This window comes from Mesoplodon mirus (genome assembly GCF_964341445.2).
Source record: "Mesoplodon mirus genome assembly, chromosome: 7".
Classification (NCBI taxonomy): domain Eukaryota; kingdom Metazoa; phylum Chordata; class Mammalia; order Artiodactyla; family Ziphiidae; genus Mesoplodon; species Mesoplodon mirus.
The window spans coordinates 102,423,382-102,447,217 of NC_138983.1; the positions used below are offsets into that span (position 1 = coordinate 102,423,382).

General features: G+C 46.9%; 1 protein-coding gene across 1 annotated transcript in view; it reads left to right on the forward strand.

Annotated features, from left to right (window-relative positions):
* LOC309808914 (forkhead-associated domain-containing protein 1-like) overlaps positions 1 to 23,523 on the forward strand; it is a gene marked incomplete at both ends in the record, with an annotated part of 101,103 nt that extends 77,580 nt beyond the window's left edge. The window contains 4 exons of the mRNA XM_082629482.1: positions 13,872 to 13,961; positions 14,386 to 14,606; positions 15,144 to 15,309; positions 23,407 to 23,523. Of these exons, the coding sequence (XP_082485608.1) occupies positions 13,872 to 13,961; positions 14,386 to 14,606; positions 15,144 to 15,309; positions 23,407 to 23,523 (594 nt within the window). The remainder of the gene's footprint in view (positions 1 to 13,871; positions 13,962 to 14,385; positions 14,607 to 15,143; positions 15,310 to 23,406) is intronic.
* Between the last annotated feature and the right edge of the window lie 313 nt (positions 23,524 to 23,836).

Genomic DNA, 23,836 nt, shown 5'->3' on the forward strand with positions numbered 1-23,836 from the left:
GACTGATGAACCTACATTGACACGTCCTAATCACCCAAAGTCCATGGTTTATATTAGGGTTCACTCTTTTTCATTTTAATTTTATTGGAGTGTAGTTGATTTACAGTGCTGTGTAGGGGTCACTCTTGGTGTTGTACATCCTATGGGTTTGGACTTGGACAAATGTGTGATGACATGTATCCACCATTATAATATCATACAGAATCGTTTCCCTGCCCTGGCCTTTCTCGCCTTCTGAGATGGCCCACGCTCTGTCTGTGGAGTGTGTTTCTCTCTAAATAAGTCCACGTCTTACCTACCACTTTGTCTCTCACTGAATTCTTTCTGCGATGAGACATCAACAACCTGAGCTTCATTAAGTCCTGAGACCAGCAGGTCCACCAATAATGAGGCCCACCCCGGGGAGGACCCAGAGGCCCTGTAAATCACAGTGCTCCACCGGGAAGATGGTCCAGTCCTGAAGGTGCTTTTGATCCCAAATCTACTGCCCTAAGCAGAAGCCAGGGAGCACGGCGGGGGATGTGGTTCAGATCAGGCCATCTCTGAGCAGATTGGTGGATTCTGTGCACAAAGCCCTGGTATTAGGTCAACTCGATTTATGAGTTTCACTTCTCAGGTCACTCTGTAACTACACAGTAACAGAAAGTACGCAGAATTCATTAAAAGCCACCTGTGGAGTCCATAGAGGGGAAGTGGGGTGGGTGAAGTTACAGATCAGGGACGTGGTAATAAAGCAAAATGATGATAACCCATAAACCCAAATATCTAGAAACTGATATTCTAGAAACTGAGGAAAGTAAAGCTACAAGTTTAACAAAATAAAAAGAAGCAAAGGAGAAGCCAACTTCAGAGCCAGCCTATGCAATTCCTCCATGGCAGCGCATGTTTGTCTGATTGAAGCCTGGCCCTGCTGTTCTTCAGTGCCTTCCTATTAGTGCCTTAAGTAATCAACATCTCCAGTAATCCCTCTGCAGTGTTCAGGAATTCAACTCGTCATGGGGAAACCTGTGGTTTGAGGACTTAAGTTTTTAAGATAACGTCTTTTCTTTTCAAAACTGGACATTTTTATTCCAAATAAAAGAACCTATCCCCCCCCAAAAAAAGAATAGTTTCACTGCCCTGAAAATCCTCTGTGCTCCCTCCCAGCCCCCCCGCAGCCCCTGGCAACCACAGATCTTTTTACCGTCGCCATAGTTTTTGCCTTTTCCAGGATATCATGTAGTTGGAATCATACAACTTTTCAGATTAGTTTTTTTTATTTAGTAATATGCATTTTCGTTTCCTCCAAGTCTTTTCATGGCTTGATAGCTCTTTTTTTCTTTTTAAGTGCCCAATAATATTCCATTATCCATTCACCTACTGAAGGACATCCTGGTGGCTTCCAAGTTTTGGCAGTTATGAATAAAGCTGCCATAAACGTCCACATGCAGGGTTTTGTGTGGACATGTTTTCAACTTCTTTGAGTAAATACCAAGGGCGCGGTTGCTGAATCATGTGGTTAGAGTACATTTAGGGTTTTTTTTTAATTAATTTATTTTATTTTATTTATTTTTGGCTGCATTGGGTCTTCATTGCTGCGCACGGGCTTTCTCTAGTTGCCGCAAGCGGGGGCTACTCTTCCTTGTGGTGCACGGGCTTCTCATTGCAGTGGCTTCTCTTGTTGCGTTGCGTGGGCTCTAGGTGCGCAGGCTTCAGTAGTTGTGGCACGCGGGCTCAGTAGTTGTGGCTCACGGGCTCTAGAGCACAGGCTCAGTAGTTGTGGCACACAGGCTTAGTTGCTCCGTGGCATGTGGGATCTTCCCAGACCAGGGCTTGAACCTGTGTCCCTTGCATTGGCAGGCGGATTCTTAACCACTAGGCCACCAGGGAAGTCCGTAGAGTACGTTTAGTTTTTAAGAAAACCACAAAACTCTTTTCCAAAGTGGCTGTTTTGCGTTCCCGCCAACAATGAATGAGAGTTCCTGTTGCTTCACATCCTCGCTAGCGTTTGGTATCGTCACTACGATCATATTTTGTGTGGAACTTCCAGGGCATTTTCCCATGGAAAGAGCTGTGTGATTCTAGGCAAGTTACTTCCCCTCTCTGTGCCTGTTTCTTTACCTGTAAAATGGGGATAATAGGGAATACTCACCCCGTAGGATTTTTGTGAGGATTAAAATGCATTGATACATGTAAAGTACTTAAAATAGTACCTGGCATAAAATAGGCACTACCTATCCACGTGTATTGATTTTTTAACTTTACAAAAGAATAATGTCATATTATACCCAATTTCCTTTAGTTTCATTCCTAACAGTACATCTGGAGCACCCTTCCATGTCAATACACACAGATCTACATCATCGCTGTCACTGATGGCAAGGAACCTCATTCTGAAGGGTGTACCGTAATTTATTTAGCCAGTCCTCTATCATGGGCATTTAAGTTGCTTCCAGTTTTTCACACTTAATAGATGAGGCTGACATAAATATTATTCACACATACCTGTTCATCTTATCTTTATCATCCTAGATGTGGAAGGATATGAACCACTTTCATTCAACAAAGATTTATCGCAGGCCTCCTAGATACCAGGCACAGTGCAGGTTGGAAATATAATGGGGTCAGAAACAGGTAGAATTCAGGTTATGGGGTATATGGATGTTGGCTGTAAAATTCCTCCCTCTTCACTGTACATTTGAAATCTTTCATAATAAAATATTGGGGAACTAACAGGCACTCTCCCTGCGCTTGTAGATCTTAGGGTCTCAGGGAGGAATAGGGGTGGGGCATTAACTGAAAAATCACTCACATGTAAAACTTTAATCATGACAGTTGCTTTGAAGGAGAAGTGCAGGGCTCTGACCTGGTCAGGGACGGCAGGGCACCTGCAGGGTGCATAGGAGTTATTTGCCAAAGAGGGGAGGGGAGGGCATTCTGGGTGGAGGGAGCAGCGTGGTGGGATCGCAGGAAGCATGGAAAACTCACGGGACTAAAAGAAATGGAGGCGGAGGGCAGGGACTGGTGAAGGAGGTCCACAGGGGCTGTATCATGGTGTGGCCGGGGGCTTGCAGAGCACTGGTAAGAAGCTCTGCTTTAACCTGAGAGCAGAGAGAAGCCCACGAAAGGTTTTAAGTAAGGAACTGATGGAACAGGCTTGCATTTGGAGACAGTCATCTTGGCCACGAGTGGAAAATGTACAGGAAGGTGGCCAGCACAGAACCCCGGGAGAGCAGTTAGGAGGCTGTCACAAGACACGATGGTGGCCCTCACTGTGGCAATGGAGGGGACGGAGCAAGAGAGAAGATTCCAGGGGCATTTAAGAGATGAATCAACAGGCCTCAGTGATGGAGTTAGATATGGCTAGAAGGGAAGTGATGGAGAGAAAGGGGGCTACAGATCTCCAGGTTTCTGGCTTGTGTTAAAAGTACAGATGTGGTTCCTTCACTAAAATCCAGAGTAAAGAATGCCACAGGAGGACCAGGTTTGAGAGGGAAGATGAGTGTGAGGTGCCTGTAGACATCCAAAGTGAGGTGCCAAGGACGCAGCTGTCACCCTGGATATCCAACCGTATCAGTGATGTGGCCCTGGAACCCAGAAGAACATGTGCCACATAGCGGGTGCTTAGTCAGATGGGATGGATGGACGGGTGGATGGATGGATGGTGATTAAAGCCATACGTGTGAATGGTATCACTAGGAAGAAAGTACTGAATGAGAAGGGAGAGCCCAGGGCCACACCTGGGAAACTCCAACATTTATCCTTGATACTACTTGCCAAAGCGCTCTCCAGAGAGGCTGCGCAAATTTGACATTCTTACAATAATGAATGAGAATAGAGGAGTGATTTTCAACTCTGGTGATTAAGCAACCCCAGCCAGGATATGTCTAAGGTAATCCAGAAGGTGGTGTGAATTTCTTTTAAACGTGTTTAAAAAGAAAGGCAAGGCTTCCCTGGTGGCACAGTGGTTGGGAGTCTGCCTGCTAATGCAGGGGACACGGGTTCGAGCCCTGGTCTGGGAGGATCCCACATGCCGCGGAGCAGCTAGACCCGTGAGCCACAACTACTGAGCCTGCGCGTCTGCAGCCTGTGCTCCGCAACGAGAGGCCGCGATAGTGAGAGGCCCGCGCACCGGGATGAAGAGTGGCCCCTGCTTGCTGCAACTAGATGAAGCCCTCTCACAGAAACGAAGACCCAAGACAGCCAAAAAAATAAATAAATAAACAAATGTGGGGTTTAAGAAAAAAAGTATTAAAAAAAAAAAAGGCAAAATCCAGATGAACTTTTCTGTACGTGCCTGCCCCTCACCGATAGCGTAGAGAACAGGGGCGCTGCATTGCTCCCGGCAACCCAGCCCCTCCCCAACCCCTGTATTACTGTCGTTGTAATCACGGCAGAGTCTGAGTGTGCGTGAAACCAAGAGAGATGTGGCCCACGGTTCTAGCTGTTCTTCAAAATCAGAACTAAAACAAGGAAAGACCATGATCTCTATCCTAGTAATAGCGGGGCCAAGCAATGTGTGCACTGTCCCCTCCCCAGGCTTCAGGAGTCACTGAAGCCTCTGTCTCTAAATCTAGTCTTACATTCCCGTAAAGAAACATGGGTTGCGAAATTAAGCCATCAGGGGCTTCCCTGGTGGCGCAGTGGTTGAGAGTCCGCCTGCCGATGCAGGGGACACGGGTTCGTGCCCCGGTCCGGGAAGATCCCACATGCCGTGGAGCGGCTGAGCCCGTGAGCCATGGCCGCTGAACCTGTGTGTCCGGAGCCTGTGCCCCGCAAAGGGAGAGGCCACAACAGTGAGAGGCCCACATACCGTAAAAAAAAAAAAAAGAAGCTGGCTCAAAAACTTTTTATGTGTTAGACCACCGTGATAAGTGATTCAAGGTACTTCCCATTACTGAGGCCAGCAGGGGATCCCCGAGTCACTCATCACCATACACAAGCAGTCCTAAGAGCCTTGTGTGTTCACAGTTCCTAAGAGGAGGGTAGGAACCATGGTTTGTTTAACTCCTCCTCGGTACTTGTCACTGTGTTAGTTGTTTTACATGTACTGAGTACTTTCATCTTCCAACAGCCCAATGAGCCAGGTACTATTGTCGTCTTTATTTTGCAAGTAAGGAAACTGAGTATCAATAACATTAAGGAACTTGCTCAAAGTCACACAGCTGGTACATGGTAGGGTCAGGACTCAAACTGAGGTCGTTGTGATCCTGGCACTTGTGCTTTTTCTGTGACCCCACACGCCCTCCGAAGATCCAGAGGGGTACCAGGTACATGCCCAGGTCCTAGAGGACAGGTTCTGTCGTTAACTTGAACAGAGACAAACCTGAGAGTTTCATTCCCTGGAGTGAAGGGTGTCTGTTGCGCACCGCGGGCCTCGCCCCAGCAAAGCCCCATTTGCATTAGAGCAAATAAGTCTGAGTTCAGGCTTTGGAGACCAGCTGCTAAGGTGTGACTCTCAAGTGTGCGCTTACTCATTGTGTGAGCAGGTCTCGACTTCTGTGTGCCTCTGTTTACTTGGTTATAAAATGGGGTTAAGATCTCACCAGGTAGTTGTGAGGATTAAACGACGTGGTACCCAAATCATGGGGTCACACATAAGCCTTAGGAAACGGTAGCTGCCATCCGCATCAGCCTTGAATACTTGTTGATTGAATGTGAACTAAATGTGGATGGCAAGCAGATGGGTATGCACGCAGGTAGGGCAGCGTGATTTACTCACGCCGAGGTGCCTTTACCTGTGACCCCTGCCGCATCTCTATTTGACAGCTAGTCAGATTTTCTTAGCCGTGAGCACTCAGTTCTCTTCCCAGGCCTTCTTCCTCGGCTCTTGACAATGGGCTGCATTTCCTAGCTGCCGAGTGGTAAAGCTGGGACTCCATCCAGGTCCCTCTGACCTCAAAGCCCCTGCTCTGAACCACCATACTACCTGCCTTTTAAAATATTGTCCTAAGGGATAAAACGCACGTAACGAGCTAGGTCTGTAAAATCCTGGAATAAATCCCTCAGGGAAATCCAGGTTGAGTAACTATTGTTGGATCATGTCATGAGCAGCCCAGGAGATTGGGGTCACTACTAAAGATCTGATTGGTTAAGATATCACCTAACACCTGTCAGAATGGCCGTCACCAAAAAGAACACAAATAACAACTGTTGGCGAGGATATGGAGAAAAGGGAACCCTTGTACACTGTTGGTGGAAATGTAAATTGGTGTGGCCACTACGGAAAACAGTTTGAAGGTTTCTCAAAACACTAAAAATAGAACTACCACATGATCCAGCAATTCCACTCCTGGGTATTTATTCCCCTAAAATGGAAAACACTAATTCAAAAAGATACATGCACCCCAATGTTCATAGCAGCATTATTTACGATAGCCAAGACATGAAAGCAACCTAAGTGCCCATCAATAGATGAGTGGATAAAGAAGATGCAGTAGGGAATTCCCTGGCGGTCCAGTGGATAGGAGTTGACGCTTTCACTGCTACGGCCCAGGTTCAGTCCCTGGTTGGGGAACTAAGATCCCACAAGCTGCATGGTGTGGCCACCCCCCAAAAATAGATGTGATATATCTATATCTATATCTATATCTATATCTATATCTATATATGCAGTGGAATACTACACAGCCATAAAAAAGAATGCAATTTTGCCATTTGCAGCAACATGGATGGACTTGGAGGGTACTATGCTTAGTGAAATAAGTCAGACAGAGAAAGACAAATACTGTATGATATGACTTTTATGTGGAATCTAAAAAATAAAACTAGTGAATATAAGAAAAAAAGAAATAGACTCACAGATATAGAAAACAAACTAGTGGTTACCAGTGGGGAGCGGGAAAGGGGGAGGGACAAGTTAGAGGTAGGGAAATAAGAGGAACAAACTACCGTGCTCACTTCAGCAGCACATATACTAAAATCGGAACAATACAGAGAAGATTAACATGGCCCCTGTGCAAGGATGACACGGAAATTCATGAAGCGTTCCATCCTTCTGTGACCAGAATGGGAAGGAAATTCAAAAAAGAGGGGCTATATGAATACATAGAGCTGATTCACGTTGCTGTACAGTTGAAACTAACACAACATCGTAAAGCAGCTATACTCCAATTTTAAAAAAAAGAGGTACAAACTACTATGTATAAAATAAATAAGCTACAATGATATATTTTACAGCACAGGGAATATAGCCAATATATTTTTTTTAATTTCACTTTTTCCTAATTTTTTTTTCTTTTTTTTTTAAACCCCACATTTGTTCATTTATTTATTTTTTTGGCTGTCTTGGGTCTTCGTTTCTGTGCGAGGGCTTTCTCTAGTTGTGGCAAGCGGGGGCCACTCCTCATTGTGGTGCGCTGGCCTCTCACTATCGCGGCCTCTCTCGTTGCGGAACACAGGCTCCAGACGCGCAGGCTCAGTAGTTGTGGCTCACAGGCCTAGTCGCTCCGCGGCATTTGGGATCCTCCCAGACCAGGGCCCGAACCCGTGTCCCCTGCATTAGCAGGCAGACTCTCAACCACTGCGCCACCAGGGAAGCCCATAGCCAATATTTTATAATAACTATAAATGGAATATAACCTTTAAAAATTGTGAATCACTATGTTGTACACCTGAAACATACAATATTTTACATTGACTATATCTCAATTAAAAAATAAAAAAGCTGCGACCTAAAAAAAAAAAAATCTAATTGGTGAAGGATTACTGTGTGGTCCCACTGGAAGACAGGAAACATCTAAGGAGGACCTTAAAAGTCAGCTCCCCTCTCCTCCTGCCTGGTTTCTCAGCTTCTTTTGATAAGGGAAAGAAAGGACTTTTTACATTGATCTTTGCAAGCTCAGTTGATTGTGTCTATTTCTGCAAGACTTTGTTGCAAATAAAAGGATTCCCTGCATACATAGAAAATCGCTCTTTCTCAGATATCCAAGATACACAGTATTTTTATGTGAAAAAAAAGAAAGTTGTAATACAATATGCACAGTGTTCTCCCCTTTTTTTTCTTTTTTTTTTTTTTCAAATGCCAATATCCAACCACAGGAGAAATCTGGAGGAAAAGACATAAAAGTGTTGAGAGTATTATCCCAGCATGATAAGACTGCATGAGCCTTGACTTTCCCTCAGTCGTTCAACAACTATTTATTGCAGCCCTACTGTGTGCCGGCCACTGAGGATACAGCGGGGGGACACTTTCCACTTTATGGGTTTCTGCCCTGTTTGGATTTGTGTAACAGGCATGTGTAAATTTTGTAACCAGAACTATAATCAAGAATTGCTGCTTCTCCCAGAGAAGAAAATCCCTCTTTCCAACAGCCCAAGTCTGCATCACCCATCTCTGCCATCTCGGGATCCACCCAGTGCCCCTCTCCTCACGCACCCTTCACATAAGCCAGCCCAGCGCTTCACTCTCCAGCCTCTAGTCTCTCTGAAAAGAGAATGAGAGACCTAGGTCTGAATTCTGATCCTACTGCTTACCAGCTCCATAGCTTAACCTTGCTGGGCGTCTGTGTCTCACCTATAAATGCAAACACATTTCCTTGCTAGGCTGTTTGTAATGATCAGAAAATATCACGTGGTAAACTTCTGGCATGGTGCCTGGCACACGGCAAGTGGTTAATACTGAATAGCTATTATTATAATATTATTATTCTCACTCTTCCAAGCTGGAAATTCTCAGCAAGTGGCATTGTCAGAGGTCAAGGGCCCAGGCACGAGCCTATTCAGCTCCCCTCCTGTCTCTCTCCGCACCCACCTTTCCTCCTTTCCTTCCATCTTCCCTCACTACGTTCTCTTTCCAAATGCAGCTCTTCCCTCCCTGAGTCTCCCCTTCTCTCTCCCTCCCAGACCACCTTGTGCACAAGCTCCTGAATCACGACCTCCTTCTTCAGCGTCTACAGCCTCCCACTCCATCTTTCTCCTTCGTCATCAAACATGCACTTCAAGCTGGTGCATCTTCACTGGGACCACTGCTTCTTTAGCTCCTTTTCTACTGCTTGTACTCCTGTCCCACTAAGACCTTGAAGTGCATTACACCCTGTGTGCTCACCACCAACTTCCCACATTGTCTTTGCCTCTTTGGCAACTGACGTGGCCCCCCCTGCACTGAAGCCCCAGCTTCCTCCCCCCGCCATGTTCTCTCTGGCCTACCCAACCCTCTCGGTTTGCTTTCTTGAAACCCTCTCATCTTTCATAATTACAGCTTGGGTGGGTGATGCTCCTGGCAGCCAGTAGGTGGAGGCCAGGGATGCTGCTAAACGTCCTACGGTGCCCAGGACGGCTCCCACGACGAGGACTGTCCCGCCCAACACGTCGAGATGCTGCAGCTGAGAAATGCTGCTGGCTCCTTCGTCTCTGATACATCCCGGTTATTTTTCTGAAAAAAAAAATCACCCTTCATTAAGCCAACTCACTGCTCCATCAGAAGCTGAAATAGCAGTGACTCAGACCCTGGAGTCACACCACTGTGATCCCAAGCCCTGGCTCAGCCATTTGCCAGCTGTGTGGTGTCCAGCAGCCACAGGTCTCAGAGCCCGACTGCCTCATGTGTAAAAGGAGGCGATGGCGGGACAATACAGTGGGGTGATGCGTTGATTGCTTGGCAGAGGGCCGGGCACACAGGTCACACTCGTGACATTTCAGTGATGTTTAAATCAAGTTTATACTCTTTAGGCTACTGTTCTAGGCTGGCCACAAACTGAACTCAGCTTTCCATCCCAACTCTTCCCTCTACTCCTCCCCTCCCCCATCATCTGCTCTAACCCAATTAAGCTCTTCCAGAACATGCACTGCATTTCCCCACCTCTCATCCTACCTCCTGCCTTCACCCCCCATATTAGTTTCCTATGGCTGTTCTAACAAATTACCACAAACTTAGGGGCTTAACACAACTCATATTTATTCTTTTACAGTTCTGGAGGCCAAAGGTCCAAAATCAGTTTCGCTAAGGTAAAGGCAAGGGGCTGGTTCCTTCTGGAGGCTCTAGGAAAGAATCCGTTTCCTTGCCTTTTCTAGTCTCTAGACTGGAAAAGGCGAGGAAATAAAAATTCCCCGCTTTCCTTGGCTCACGGCAGAGGAGCACCTTCAACTCTCTGCTTCTGTCACATCACCGTCTCTGTCTGTCTGTAGTCAGACTCCCTGTGTCTGCTTCTTGTAAGAACCCATGCACCTATATTGGGTCCCCCCAGCTAATCCAGGATAAGCCCGCATCTCAAGATCCTTACCTTCATCACATCTGCAAAGGTCCTTCTGCCCTGTCAGGTAATGTTCATAGGCTCTAAGGATTAGGACCCAGACATCTTTGGGGGGGAGGCATCATTCACCCAACCACCTCTTCCATTCTGACATGCCATCCCCTCCAACTCTGCATACCCATGCGTGCCCACGCCCAGTGGGGCCTCAGCCAAGCAGTGATCACACCAGGTGAATGATGGCGCCTCCCCTGGGACTTTTTCATAGACGGATGCTGTGCAAGGACCAACCTTGGGGAACTTCCCAGGATAAATACCGTGTTTAGAGGGAATAGGGCTTTCAAGAAGCCAAGCTTGCTGCTGGGTGGAGCCCTGGGCTAGGACACAGAAGCCTGGGTTCAAGTCCATCCTCACACCCGTGGCCGAAGGTTCCCCCTCAGTGCCCCCGCCCTGGGAGGCTGCAGCCTCATATGAGCTGTGTGGCCTTGGACAAGTCATTTCACCTCTCTGGGCCTCGATACCTCACCTGCCAAGGGAGGATGGTGAGCTAATTAGTACTGGCCTGTGGTAAGTGTCCAGTAAATAGCAGCTGTGACTTTTACATGCAGTAACTTCTTCCTGAGCCTTTCTTTTGAGTGTAAATTATTTCTTTTATAGATCACAAGGACCACATGGATGGATCATTTCTAGACTTAAAGACCCTCGGGATGGAAAAAAATGTTCAGAAAATATTGGATGTAAAACCTGACTTGCCACCTTTTTCAAGAGTAGAGATCGGAACGGTAACCAAAGAAACTTTGTCTCTGCATTGACTGACACGTGGGGAGGGTGGGCATGAGGACAGACATGAGCCGTGTGCCCTGGCACCACTGTATACATCATTGGTTCGAGGCCAGGTCCTCCCTGATGGGCTAACACCTGTATGGACTGATCGGTGCCTGGCCGTACCACCGATCCAATGTTTGAATAGAAAGGCGGCTTGCCATCATGTACAGCATGATATAGCATTGCACTGATGCTGGCCAGGTCAATCTCTGGGCCCTCCTTTTCACATCACATGTTGTATTCTGCAGAAAATATCCAACAAGCTAATGTACAACAGTATGTCATGAGCTTGCCTAACATTTGCTTTTTGCTATAAACTGAAAAACATGAACACATAAAGGGCAGCAGAAGGGAGCCATGATGATTAAGAAGACACAAGTTCTAGAATCAGAGACCTGTGTCCTAATCCCAGCTCTGCAAGCTCTGTGACCTTGGGCAGCCTCCTAACCTTTCTGGGACTTCAATTTCCCAGCTGTAAAATGATGATGGAAAAATTAAAGGAGATCATTATGTAAAGTGCTTATCCCAGTGCCTAGCTCATAGCGAGCACTTTAATAGATGATAGTTATTATTGTCAAACAGTATTTAAAGAGTATTATCCAAGAAAACCTTCCTTTCTTAGGGAGCATAGTTTGTGTTTTCCAGGATTTTCAGAAGTAATTTGATTGTTAGGTTGAAGGTGCCCTGTATCCTAAATGGATGTTTGATCGGGTGTTTGACTGACACATGACAATGGACAGCTCAGGTCAGCGTGGCTTGCTGTGGCAGCTGGTCTAAACCAGCTTTTGGAAAACATAATAAAGCCATCCTCTCTGTACCAGCATTTTCTCCTACAATTTTTCTAGACATTTGCTCACACGTCTAGAGATGTGAGTCTTCAGAAACGTGTTGGTCTTCCTGATAAAATCGAACCTTCCTTCTCTGAGGTTGGGAGTAGAGGGACCGTCTCCAGGTGGGGAGCTCAGCTGGATCTCACGTCCTGATGGTCCTGCTTCCAAGACCTTCTCCTTGGCAACAAGCCCTCATCCCACCACTGACACCACAGAGCAGGAAACCTCCTAACTCTCAATCCTCCAAGGTTGGCAGTAATTAAATGAAAGAGCAGGAGGAAGAATAGCTGACATCTGTGAACTGCTTACTGTGTGCCAGGCGTTGAGCTCAGCCGGCTCCATGCCTTATGTCATTGAACGATCGTAGCAGCCTTGTGTCATAGTTACTATTATTGTCCCCATTTAACAGATAAGAAAAAGTAAGACTTCAGGAGGTCAAGTACCTCACCCAAGGTCACAGAATAATGATTGAAGACACACCAGGGGTGTGTCCCTGGTGGTGTGTCTGCTAGCCTGCAGAGACCGGGTGGGGACTGTGTGCTTGGATCCTGTAGCCCAGGCTCTTCCTTAGTGACCCTCCCCTCAGGAAAAGAGTGGGCGTCTGGAGAGGTACAGAGGAAGCAGCTCAGGGTAGCTGAAGACACTGAGCAGCATCTCAGGTTCTTTTTGCAGCAGATCTGCCCGGTTTATTGTCATCTTCAGATACCCTCTTTTATTCTCATCTCCATAGATACATAGACAAATATGTCCACTCTTATCTATCACAGTCACTTTGGGGGCCATTATAGTTTTTTAGTTGTTTTGTTTTTAATCTCAGAGGTTTTCAGGGTAGTGCCAACAAATGCTAGGGCTAAGAGATGCTCATGGCAAGCATTAAAAGCCAATTTATTTTTTAAGGAGGCTTATTAGGGTTATTTGTAGTCGTTCAGATCGGGTAACCTATTCAGACTGGTGGCCATTCCATGCAGTCATTTGGGCTTCCAGCAGCCAGCTGGCTGGTTGGGGTCTTAGGGAGATGCAGCTGCAAACACTATCTGCATTGTCTCTGGAAAGGGTCTGAAGTGATGCTCACCCACCAGGTTCCAGAACTAGGAGAAGGTTGGGCCAAATTTTGTGAGGGTATGGTTTCTGCTGCACAGAAATGAGATTCCTTTAATAAAAAGGAGGGAGGCTATTTTCCACTTAACCTTCATTCGTTCATTCCACAAACATGCCCACTATGCACCACTCGGTGCCAGGTGCCATGCTGGGCACAAGGAGGGAGATAGTGAGCAAAAGCCGCATGGTCCCCATTTTTCTGGAGCTTGTCTTCTCAACATCAGCGGTACTGATTTTTTGAGCCAGGTAACTCTTTGTTTGGGAGACTGCCCTATGCATCATGGGGTGTTTAGCAGCATCCTTGTCCTCTACCCACTAGACGCCAGCAGCAATTATGACAACCACAAATGTGTCCAGGCATTGCTAAATGTCCTGGAGGGGGTAGGGTGGACAGAGTCACCCCCGGTTGAGAACCACTGGCCTAAAGGGAAGACAGACGAGACGGTGGCCAAAGAACGGCACAAGTGATGCATCATTTCAAAGGCAGTCGTGCTCTGAAGGGGTAGGAACACAGTCATATAGAAAGCAGTTCACAGAGTCAGACTGGATTTAAAACCAACTCTCTTGGCATGGACATATATACACACACACGCTACCAAAGGTAAAATAGATAGCTCGTGGGAAGCAGCTGCATCGCACAGGGAGAGCAGGTCGGTGCTGTGTGTCTACCTAGAGGGGTGGGATAGGGAGGGTGGGAGGGAGACGCAAGAGGCAGGGGATATGGGGATATATGGATACGTATAGCTGATTCACTTTTTGATACAGCAGAAACTAACACACCATTGTAAAGCAATTATACTCCAATAAAGATGTTAAAAAAATTAACTCTCTCAAATTATTCTTTAGTATCTTTCCAGTTCTTCCATTATTCTTTGGGTTATTCTTCTGGATGTAGAAAATCATAATGGAATGCCAAGAGAGTTTTTCTTCTTTTTTTTTATTTCAGCCTCAAAATGGCCTTTCCAGCCCAGGGTCCATCATGGTCTCTGAGAAGTTAAGGAAAATGGATGTGGCTGAGGCTTTAGATCTTAGTGAAAAGCTGGTAGGTATACCCAGCATCAGTCCCCTCCTGTCCAAACCTGCGTGCCCTGCAGATAGTTTAAACATCAACCTCACATACATGTTTAGTTGTTACAGTAGCTCCACGAGACCCATCTCCTATCCCAGCATGGGCTGGAAATTGCAGAGCCCAATTCCTTGCAAGACTGGGTAGTAAGAATGAATGTTTATGTCTGTTGTCATTCCCCCTCCCCACTTCCCCCCAATTCTCAAAAAGGCATAGTGTAAATGGATGCGGGGGAAAATGAAAGTCCTACTAAAAGCCCCAAATGCACTCATTTGCAAAGCATGTGTTTCTTCTCTGCAACTGCAGAAAATGAATGAAACAGAATTAGACGTTTGCCTCCTCAAAGGGGCCACCAGCGGTCTTGGGCCAGGCCTCTTACCTGCGAAATGCTTTCTCATAGTACATGGACATGAGCAAAACCCTCGGGACTTTGATGAACATCAAAGGTATGTCAGGTCACGTGTCCATGAAACACCTCTCCCCAAAAGAGAGGGAGAGAGTCTACCAGCTTCGACAAAGAGACCTGTACCTGGTGTTTGATAAGATCACCCTACTCAAGAACCAGCTGCAGAGAAAAGAAGAGCTTTTGAGACGATACGAGAAGGACATTGAACAGCTCAAATATGGCCCATGTCTCCGGCAAAAGGCCCAGGCCTCCATTCTCCAGGCTAAACCTCGGTGCAGCTGCAGACCCGTAGGGACCAGAACAAGAAGACAGAGGCCTGGGTGTGGAGGGGGGCAGGCGGGATGGTGACTCAGGGCCTGATGGACCCAAGTCTCTGGGCAAGAAAGCAGCAGTTAAAGTACCCTACTGTTAAGGAATAAGGTGCACCTTTTATAAATGTGTCTGATGTTTCACCATGTGTGTGCTTTTCGTAATTCCATCGTATTTTCAGTGGTATCCGTTCCCCCACCCTCTCTGGGAAATTGGGAGGGGCTGGTAGCATAACCGTTACCCCCTTCATGCTGCACGTCCACAGCCAATGGGCTATTTATTCTGCCCTCTAGTCCCCACATCTTCAGCCTTCCCCCAACTTGTAAGGAAACCGCGAAGCCAGGCATATATGGAAGTGTTCTGAGGATCTCCCAGGTCGGGAGCATTGGTGGTGAGTGAGAAAGCTGAGGAGAAAAGAGACTTTGTCTCTCCTGTGTGCTCAGGCAGAGCAAAGTGTCGGTTCAGATGTACCAGTCACAGGTGGCAAAGCTGAAGGACGACATCTGCAAAGAGGCCGAAGAAAAGGCGCTGCTGAAGGAGGCCCTGGCGCACATGGAAGAGCGGCTGCACCAGGAGAAGAGGGTCACCAGGGCGATCAGGCAGCAGAAGGGGAGAGGTCCCTGCTCGGAGCAGAGCCTCTGAGGCTGCCCCTCAGCTCCCTTTAGAAACAGCCAACTGAGGTCCCAGTGGGATCCAGGCAGCACAGAATGCATTCGCTCATTGCAAAGGAAGGTGGCAGAATAGCTTTAGCATTAGGCAGACTTAGGTTTAGACTCTTGTTCTGCCATTTACTGTGTGACTTCAGGCAGCTTTTTTTTTTTTAACATCTTTATTGGAGTATAATTGCTTTACAGTGTTGTGTTCATTTCTGCTGTGTAACAAAGTGAATCAGCTATATGCATATGTATATCCTCAGATCCCTCCCTCTTGCGTCTCCCTCCCACCCTCCTTATCCCACCCCTCTAGGTGGTCGCAAAGCAATGAGCTGATCTCCCTGTGCTATGCTTCCCACTAGCTTTCTATTTTACATTTGGTAGTGTATATATGTCCATGCCACTCTCTCACTTCATCACAGCTTACCCTTCCCCCTCCCCATTTCCTCAAGTCCATTCTCTACATCTGTGTCTTTATTCCGGGCTGCCCCTAGGTTCATCAGAACCTTCTTTTTTTTTTTTTTTTTTAGATTCCATATATATGTGTTAGCTTAACCTCTCTGAGACTCAGTCTAGCTTGCCTCTATTTTTTTTAACTTTCTTTTTTTTTAATTTAATTTTTATTTTATATTGGAGTATAGTTGATTTACAGAGTTGTGTTAGTTTCAGGTGTACAGCAAAGTGATTCAGTTATACATATACATATATCTATTCTTTTTCAGATTCTTTCCCATATAAGTTATTACAGAATATTGAGTAGAGTTCCCTGTGCTATACAGTAGGTCCTTGTTGATTATATATTTTATATATAATATTGTGTATATGTTAAACCCAAACTCCTAATTTATCCCTCCCCACCACATTTCCACTTTGGTAACCATAAGTTTGTTTTCAAAGTCTGTGAGTCTCTTTCTGTTTTGTAACTAAGCTCATTTGTATCATTTTTTTTAGATTCCACATATAAGTGATATAATATGATATTTGTCTTTGTCTGACTTACTTCACATAGTATGATAGTCTCTAGGTCCATCCATGTTGCTACAAATGGCATTACTTCGCTCTTTTTTATGGCTGAGTAGTATTCCACTGTATATTTGTACCACATCTTCTTTATCCACTCCTCCATCGACATTTAGGCTGCTTCCATGTCCTGGCTGTTGTGAACAGTGCTTTCTGAGACTCATAGTCTAGCTCGTCTGTATTTTTTTAACTTTTGATAATTCGTGTATTTTATCTTGTTTTTTCTATCCAGATAACTATTTTTTCTACCAGTTTTATTGAGACATAGTTGACACACAGCACTGTACTGAGCTTAAGGGTGTCCAGCATCATGATCTGACTTCCCTGCCTCCTGCAATGATGACCACAATCAGTTGAGTGAACAGCCCGAGTGTTTTTAAAGGCGGCGCTTCTGATTTTCATTGTTCTGCCAGGTGCCAGGGATACACCGAGGAATAAGCTCTCTGAGAATAAAGATTTGGGTTTGCTCTTCTGAGTAGCCAGAATAGTACTCCAGTCTTTCTGACTTGGGGCTGTGTATTTGTACACGCATGCTTGCGTGTATGTGTGTACATGTGAGTATGTGCTGTGTGTTTGCATGTGTGTGTATTTGCATCTGTGTGTTTGTTGACTGCATGAGCTCTAAGGAGGCCAAGGTCATAGAAGGGTGCCCTTCTCCTCAACCAGGAGGTGATGGTCAGATAGTTCCTTGCAGAAGCCTGCCCTCCATCCTGCGAACCTTCCAGGCAATAGGTTTCCAGACAACAGGCTCTCTGGCTTAGAGCCCCAGAAATGAAAAGTGGCTGTCCTGCTCTGAGGGAGCCTGGATGCGGTGTTTCCAGTGCTCACTGCTGTGAATTAAACATCACAGGCCTTAGTCTGCATGTGTCATCGGGCTGCCTCAGGCAGAGGACAGTTTCCTTTCACACCAAGCAATGCCAGGGAGAGCTGGGCCAGTGACAGAGTTGTGACTTTCCCTTTGATGTGCCCTCTGGAGAGCTCACCCCTCCCCGAAATGCCGCCCCCACCCCCAGGGCTTGGCAGACTAGGCCCCAAAGCAGAGACACCAGACCACAGAATGGGACAGAGAAGGGCCCAAAAAAAGCCATTGTCATGTACTGAAAACCTGAGGATTTACATAATCAGGCTTCACATGCATTATTCATGGGCTGCCTCATTCATACACAGTGCAAGGGACAGGCCAGCCTGTTTGTCAGGAAGAAAACAATAATACATTTTAAAGTTTTGCTGGATCCTAAAGGGCACTTGTATATATCTGTCTTGGCATCTGTTCCTTCCAGGGAGTATATCTTCGTTGTCTTTAAGCAGAAATTAACAGAAAGTAGAATTCCTCTTTTCTAAGTTTTACACTTAGTATTTTCACAAGGAGCCTTAGGTTTTTAGCCTCCTGTATGAAACTTTGAAACTCTTCACCCGTTCACAGAGGTGGCAGTGTTGAAGCACTGAGATGAAATTACACATCTTTAGCCTCAGAATTGCCCCCCCCCAAAAAAAAATGGAGTTTGTAGTTTTAATTTTTGACCATCTATTCACCAAGCAGACCTTTCAAGAATCAAAAGTCCTATTTCCACACTAATATCGCTGGCTGTGAAAATGAGACTTGGTATAAGATGCTGGGCCTTCACAGCGAACTGGGTCTGTGGCTCTGTCCATGTGGCAGAGGGACGGGAACCGCGGCCCAGGCCGTGCTCACTCGAATCCACTTCCCACATCACCCAAGAAGCCGGCAGTGTCTCTCAGAGTTCAGAGGCCAGATTTGGAGTCAAACAAATAGGGGTCAAGCCCCACCGCTGCCCCGAATGACCCTGAGTAAGTGGCTTGACCTCTGTATCCCAGGTTCCTCAACAAAAGCAACCAAAACTGTTAGCAAGGGGCCTACTCCGTGGGGCAGTGGGAGGGTTAAATGGCAAAATGCCTGCAGTGCCTGGCACATCACAAGCCCCGTTTCTAAGGGGGAAGAATAGGCAGCTCATGGATGGGTGGGGATTCCTCTATTTCTTTCAGGGAGCTTCCTGCCAGCTGACGCCTTCCCCGGTCCTCCCAAAGCTGCCAGCTCTTATGGGACGCGCTCTTCTCTTTGGTGAATACGACTAGGCCACGGCCAAGAAAGGACCCAGATACCTTTTGTGAAAGGGCTAAGGCTGGGATTTTCAAGAGGAAATTTTTAAATGCACAGAAGTTGCCACTTGGGAAGCACGCAAGCCCTTTCTTAGGGCTTGAAGTGGAAGAAAGGCTGAAGGGCACCGGCTGCTTCTGGCAGGAGAAGCCGCTCAGCTCTCCTGCCAATCAAATCTCCAGCCAATCAAGTCCTGGCTAGGGGGCGTGACCACCACTTTGCCTTGTGGTCTCAGCCAGGAAAAGCCCCTAACCTTCCCTCTGCTTAATTAGCTCGGATCCCTCTTCTTTAAGATGAGAATAAAAATGGCACCTAGCTCGTAGCCTTCCCAATTGGAGCTTGTATACAAAAGCCTTAGCACATAGGACCACAAAGCATTCACCCTCTCCTACCATCGTCATTATCCTCACTATTCTCTTTAACTCACTATCTTCCAAGATTTCCTTGGGCCCAGGTATTCTCAAGATTCTGGCTTCCTCCGTGCCACTTCTGTGTTTTGTTTGTTTGTTTGTTTGTTTTTGCGGTACGCAGGCCTCTCACTGTTGTGGCCTCTCCCGTTGTGGAGCACAGGCTCCGGACGCGCAGGCTCAGCGGCCATGGCTCACGGGCCCAGCCGCTCTGCGGCATGTGGCATCCTCCTGGACCGGGACACGAACCCTGCGTCGGCAGGCGGACTCTCAACCTCTGCTCCACCAGGGAAGCCCCACAATTGGTAGATGTTGTGTAGGAGGAGCGTGGGATGGGAGGGGCTTGGGGTGGTACTCTTCCGCCCACAATGATGAAGTAGAACCATGTGGCCAGGCCTATGCAGCATACGGATAGAAGAAGGCTAAAGAAAAAGACCCTCCCGCACCCCCTTCATCACATCCCAGTGTGTTCAGTAAAGTTCAGGAAAAGCAGGTGCACAGGGGCCAGGCTCTGCCCTTCAGTGCCCAGTTGCCCACTGACGGAACTTAATCCAGGAAGGAATTTTGCAGCAATGTTCAAACTGGGGTTCCCTGGAGCCTTTGGGTGCCATGGAAAGGTGTGACTCTCAAAGCACACACACCTTTCTCCCGCCAGAGAAGCTCTCCATTATCTTATACCCCAAGTTCCTCATGGGATTTTGCTTGGATAAACGGTTCTGCAAAAAAAAAAGGCGGGGGATGGGGTGGGAGAGAAGATGGCTGTTGGTTTAAAACTAACCCCTGCTTTATAATATCTGGGAATTTGGATAGTGATTGTCTCAACTGAGTTTGTGATAAATACTGAGTGGCTGCAGGCTCGAGGCCTTCTCCACGGAAAATGCCTGGAGGGCAACTGTCAGTTCAATACGGGCCCATCAGCCTTCACAGACAGTCCTCTGAGGGTAGAGTTAGCATCCTTCTGGGAGAATGGAAGAGTCTTGTAAGCACCTATGCCCTGTCCCAAAAGACAGCCTTATTTCCTCCCTGAGTTTTGTGACTACCCGGTAGGGTTGCCAGATTTAGGGGAAAACAAACAAACCAAAAACACGATGCCCAGTTAAATTTTAATTTCAGATAAACAACAAAAGCTATTCAGTATAAATGTCCTAACTATTACACGGGGCATATTCACACTCACAAATTTGTTGGCTTCATTCTGAAATTCAGATTTAACTGGGCATCCTGTATTTTATCTGGCAACCCCTCCAACATTTACTGAGCACCAACTAGACACCAAGCAGGGAGGTTCTGAAGCAGGTGTCGCAAGATGGCAGCCCACAGATATATTCCATTTGGCTCATGGGATTTTTTTTTAAGTTACATTTCAAAATAGGGCAGTTTCCTGGAATACTCTGGATTTCCAGCTTCTCTGGGAAACTTGGGAGATCTGGCGACCCTAGGCCCACAGACCCACAAGCCACCATCACAAGCCTCCATCTTCCAGGCCCCTTAGAAAGGCCCTGGGCTCGTGTGTTTGCTGCTGTCCACCACCACCCCAGCTCACTTCACCCACTTCTTTTCCTGGCCGCTGTAGGAATCAGGTTGGCGACCCCAGTGGATGCTCAGGGCTCTAGGAGAACGTCTCCTTCCTGACACCACTGCACATTCACCTGCGGAGTGTCAGTCTGCAAGGGAGACCCCAGTTCCCTCTCACTTTTGTGTCTCCAGTGCCTAGGGGATGCTCTTTCTTTGATGAGCTGCCCCTGAGGTGCAGGGTCTTGAGCAGATCAGGGTCAGCAATAGTAATCAAACCCCAGGGGAGCGGCAAGCTCCAGGTTTTCAGTGATGCTGGCTTCCCAACAGGCCCCTGTAGTCCCTGCCAGGGAGGTTAGCCACTGGGACTTTCAACATTTCCACTGGGTGGAAAGCCACTGGACATCTACAGCCTCTTCCACTGATCTAGGAGGCTCTGCTTCCAGCTAAAGCAGATCTGTCCTCCAAGAAGAATACAGTATCCTTCATAGCCTTCTTGGTTGACCACCTCCTTCTCTGCTGGAATCTGGAACAGAGATTCCCTAAAAGGTGCAGCAGGACAGTGTAGCGTTGCCCCAAAGCCACACCCCCTTCTGCAGACCTCTATCCTCACCTCCTCACCTAGGAAGGCTCAACATTCCATCCAAATGGGTAGCATCTGAAAGTTGAGAAAAATCCATTTTTCTCTGATGCAAAAGGCAAAGAAGAACATACGCTAAATTTTGTCAATATTCTTTCTGTGTTAAAGAGACGAATGTTTGGAGAGCTGATGAAGAACTCAAAGATGCAGAACTCACATTTCCAGGTGAGCCAGAAGAGAGAAGAGAGAAAACCCTAGAACGTCAGCAGGAAGCCCAGTGGACAGTTATCCCACATCTATTATGTATTGAGCATTTGACATGTGCCGGGCACAGAGCCAAACACTCGACGTGCAGTATCTCTTTTAAGCTTCACAACAACCCTATGGGGTGGGTGTTGTTATTATACCCAATTTACAGATGAGGTGTCTGAGGCTCAGAGACTTTCTTTGTCCAGAGCCACACAGCTCAGTAGGAGAGCTGGGAATCAGTGCAGATCTGACACCCAGGTGAGTGCTAGCTTTTCCTCCTTTAGGTTAGAAACCTCCAGGTAATAAACCTGATACATTTCCAGTGGTATTTCTCTTAAATTTCAAGGAAGCATCCTCTAGAATTCTCTTCAAAGTTGAGAATTAAGACTATGAAATCTTGAACATGTTGAAACATTGCCATTGACAAATCAGCCCTGGAACTGGAATTAAGCCAGTCCACGTTCCCACTTTGCAGACAGTAGAGGCGAGCTCTCAGGAAGCTAGAAAGCCAAACACATTTTGGTTGAATATGAGAGAGGAGACATTCAAGTTTGATAAAAGGCCACAGTCATGCTGAGGCAACCAAATTATCATGGGAAGAAACGAAGATATTCTAGGTGAGGGATATATTTGAAAAATAGAAGCTTCTCAACCAGCATCCTTGTGCTAAGACCAGAAGGTGGTTACTCCCCAGAGCAGGATGTTAAGAGGATAGAGAGCATCCTGAGGGCCCCACTTGATCTGAGACGTTTGCCACCCTGCAAAGTGGAAACGACTGGAAGTTTGTTACTTATTCACTCACATATATGACTGAGCTGGGAGGAGGCAGAAACTGCCCTACATCTAGGTTTTGTCTGAGGACCACCTGCGGATGTGAAATGGCAGAGGAGATATTGGGATGGGCCCCGGATGTTGTGGGAACATTGTGCTTCTCTGAGATGTGAGACCCCCTGGAACTTCACGCTGCCTCTGGCTTTAACAGAAGCGGGGCAGATGGTGCTTCGGCTAAGAGCAAAGAGCCAACTTCCCATTCTCCCTGCCCTCCAGCCTGAGCTTAGAAGTTTGGTGTCTAAGATCTCCTCAGTACAGAAAGGTTTCCTCCAGGTTCCTTGCCAAGTGTAACTTGGGCGACTCCTTCCCCAAGAGTGGGCCTTGGGCTTCCCTGGTGGCGCAGTGTTTGAGAGTCCGCCTGCCGATGCAGGGGACACGGGTTCATGCCCCGGTCTGGGAAGATCCCACATGCCGCGGAGCGGCTGGGCCTGTGAGCCATGGCCGCTGAGCCTGCACGTCCGGAGCCTGTGCTCCGCAACGGGAGTGGCCACAACACTGAGAGGCCCGTGTACCGCAAAAAAAAAAGGGGGGGTGGAGGGGGCTTTTTTAAGGATATAGGGGTGAGTGCCTCATAAAAACTGGGAGCTGAAAGAGAGACTGGCCTCGAAATAGAACTGGTAAGCCATCAGATCTCAGGCATCATCTCTTTTACACACACACAAGCATGCGCACACGCACACATAGGCCGTATCTCCTCTCTGTGTCTCTGTGTGGCTCCCCTGATCTCTGCTCTCTCCAGTCATGTGACAGGAAGGAATGACCTCATGGTCCCCCAGTTCAAAGGACCAGCCCAGGAAGCAAGTAGCATCTTAGAACCCATAACCCAAATCCTGGGAGTGACCATCTTAAAAGCCCAGCCCGTGCCAAGTGCCCGATCAGCTATGACCAGGGACAGAGTCACACACATGGCTGCCTGGATCCAGGAGTAGTGCTCAGAAAAGGGTTAGACAGACCCCCTAGAGTATGCTGCATTTTACCCTCCTAAGACATCAGAGACATAAGGCATTCAGTTCAGTAACAGCTTTTCGAGAGAAAGTCCATCCCAATGAAATTGCCTATCATCAGAAACTCCTGGTTCAAAAAAAGATGCAAATGTCAGAAGAAAACGTTATCTGTGTATCTGGAAGAGTGTACACCAAAATGTGAATAAGGTTACCTGTGGGTAGTGTGATAATGGTGGATCATTTTACCTTCGTTTTGCTCACGTCTATGTGTATATATAAATATTTTTTACAACAAAGATTTTATTTTGAGTAAAAAAAAATGCCATTTGAGAAATATTTGGGGATCTCCCTACAATTATAGAGTTTGGGCATTTGTTGCTCTTGCTTGTTGTAGGTTGGAGCCAGAAAAGGCACCCCAAAGATGGACCAAGGAAGGGAGATGCTGAAGAGAGAAATGTCCAGCAAATCCAGCCAGAGCCTTCTGTTTTCTAAACCTGGTGGAAGGAACTAGAAACGTCGTCCCGCTGGGCCTCGCGTGATCCTCCGTGAGTCAGTGTAACTCTTCTGCGTCCAACTACTAAGATGCTTTTTTAGGACATTAAAGGTTGCTACCCTAGTGTGTTGCTTCCTAGACTGGTATTTTGCACAATACTGTATTTTGGAGTGTGTGAGGAGAGGGGTTCTTTTCACAGATATTATGAATGTAAACATACACAGGCATATGAAGACTAAGTTTGAAATTCAGACTCCTAGGCCTGGTAGATGCAATTATGTGTTTGGGTAGTGACAAACCCAAATGTCACACCTCCAAGGAGCTCTGAGAA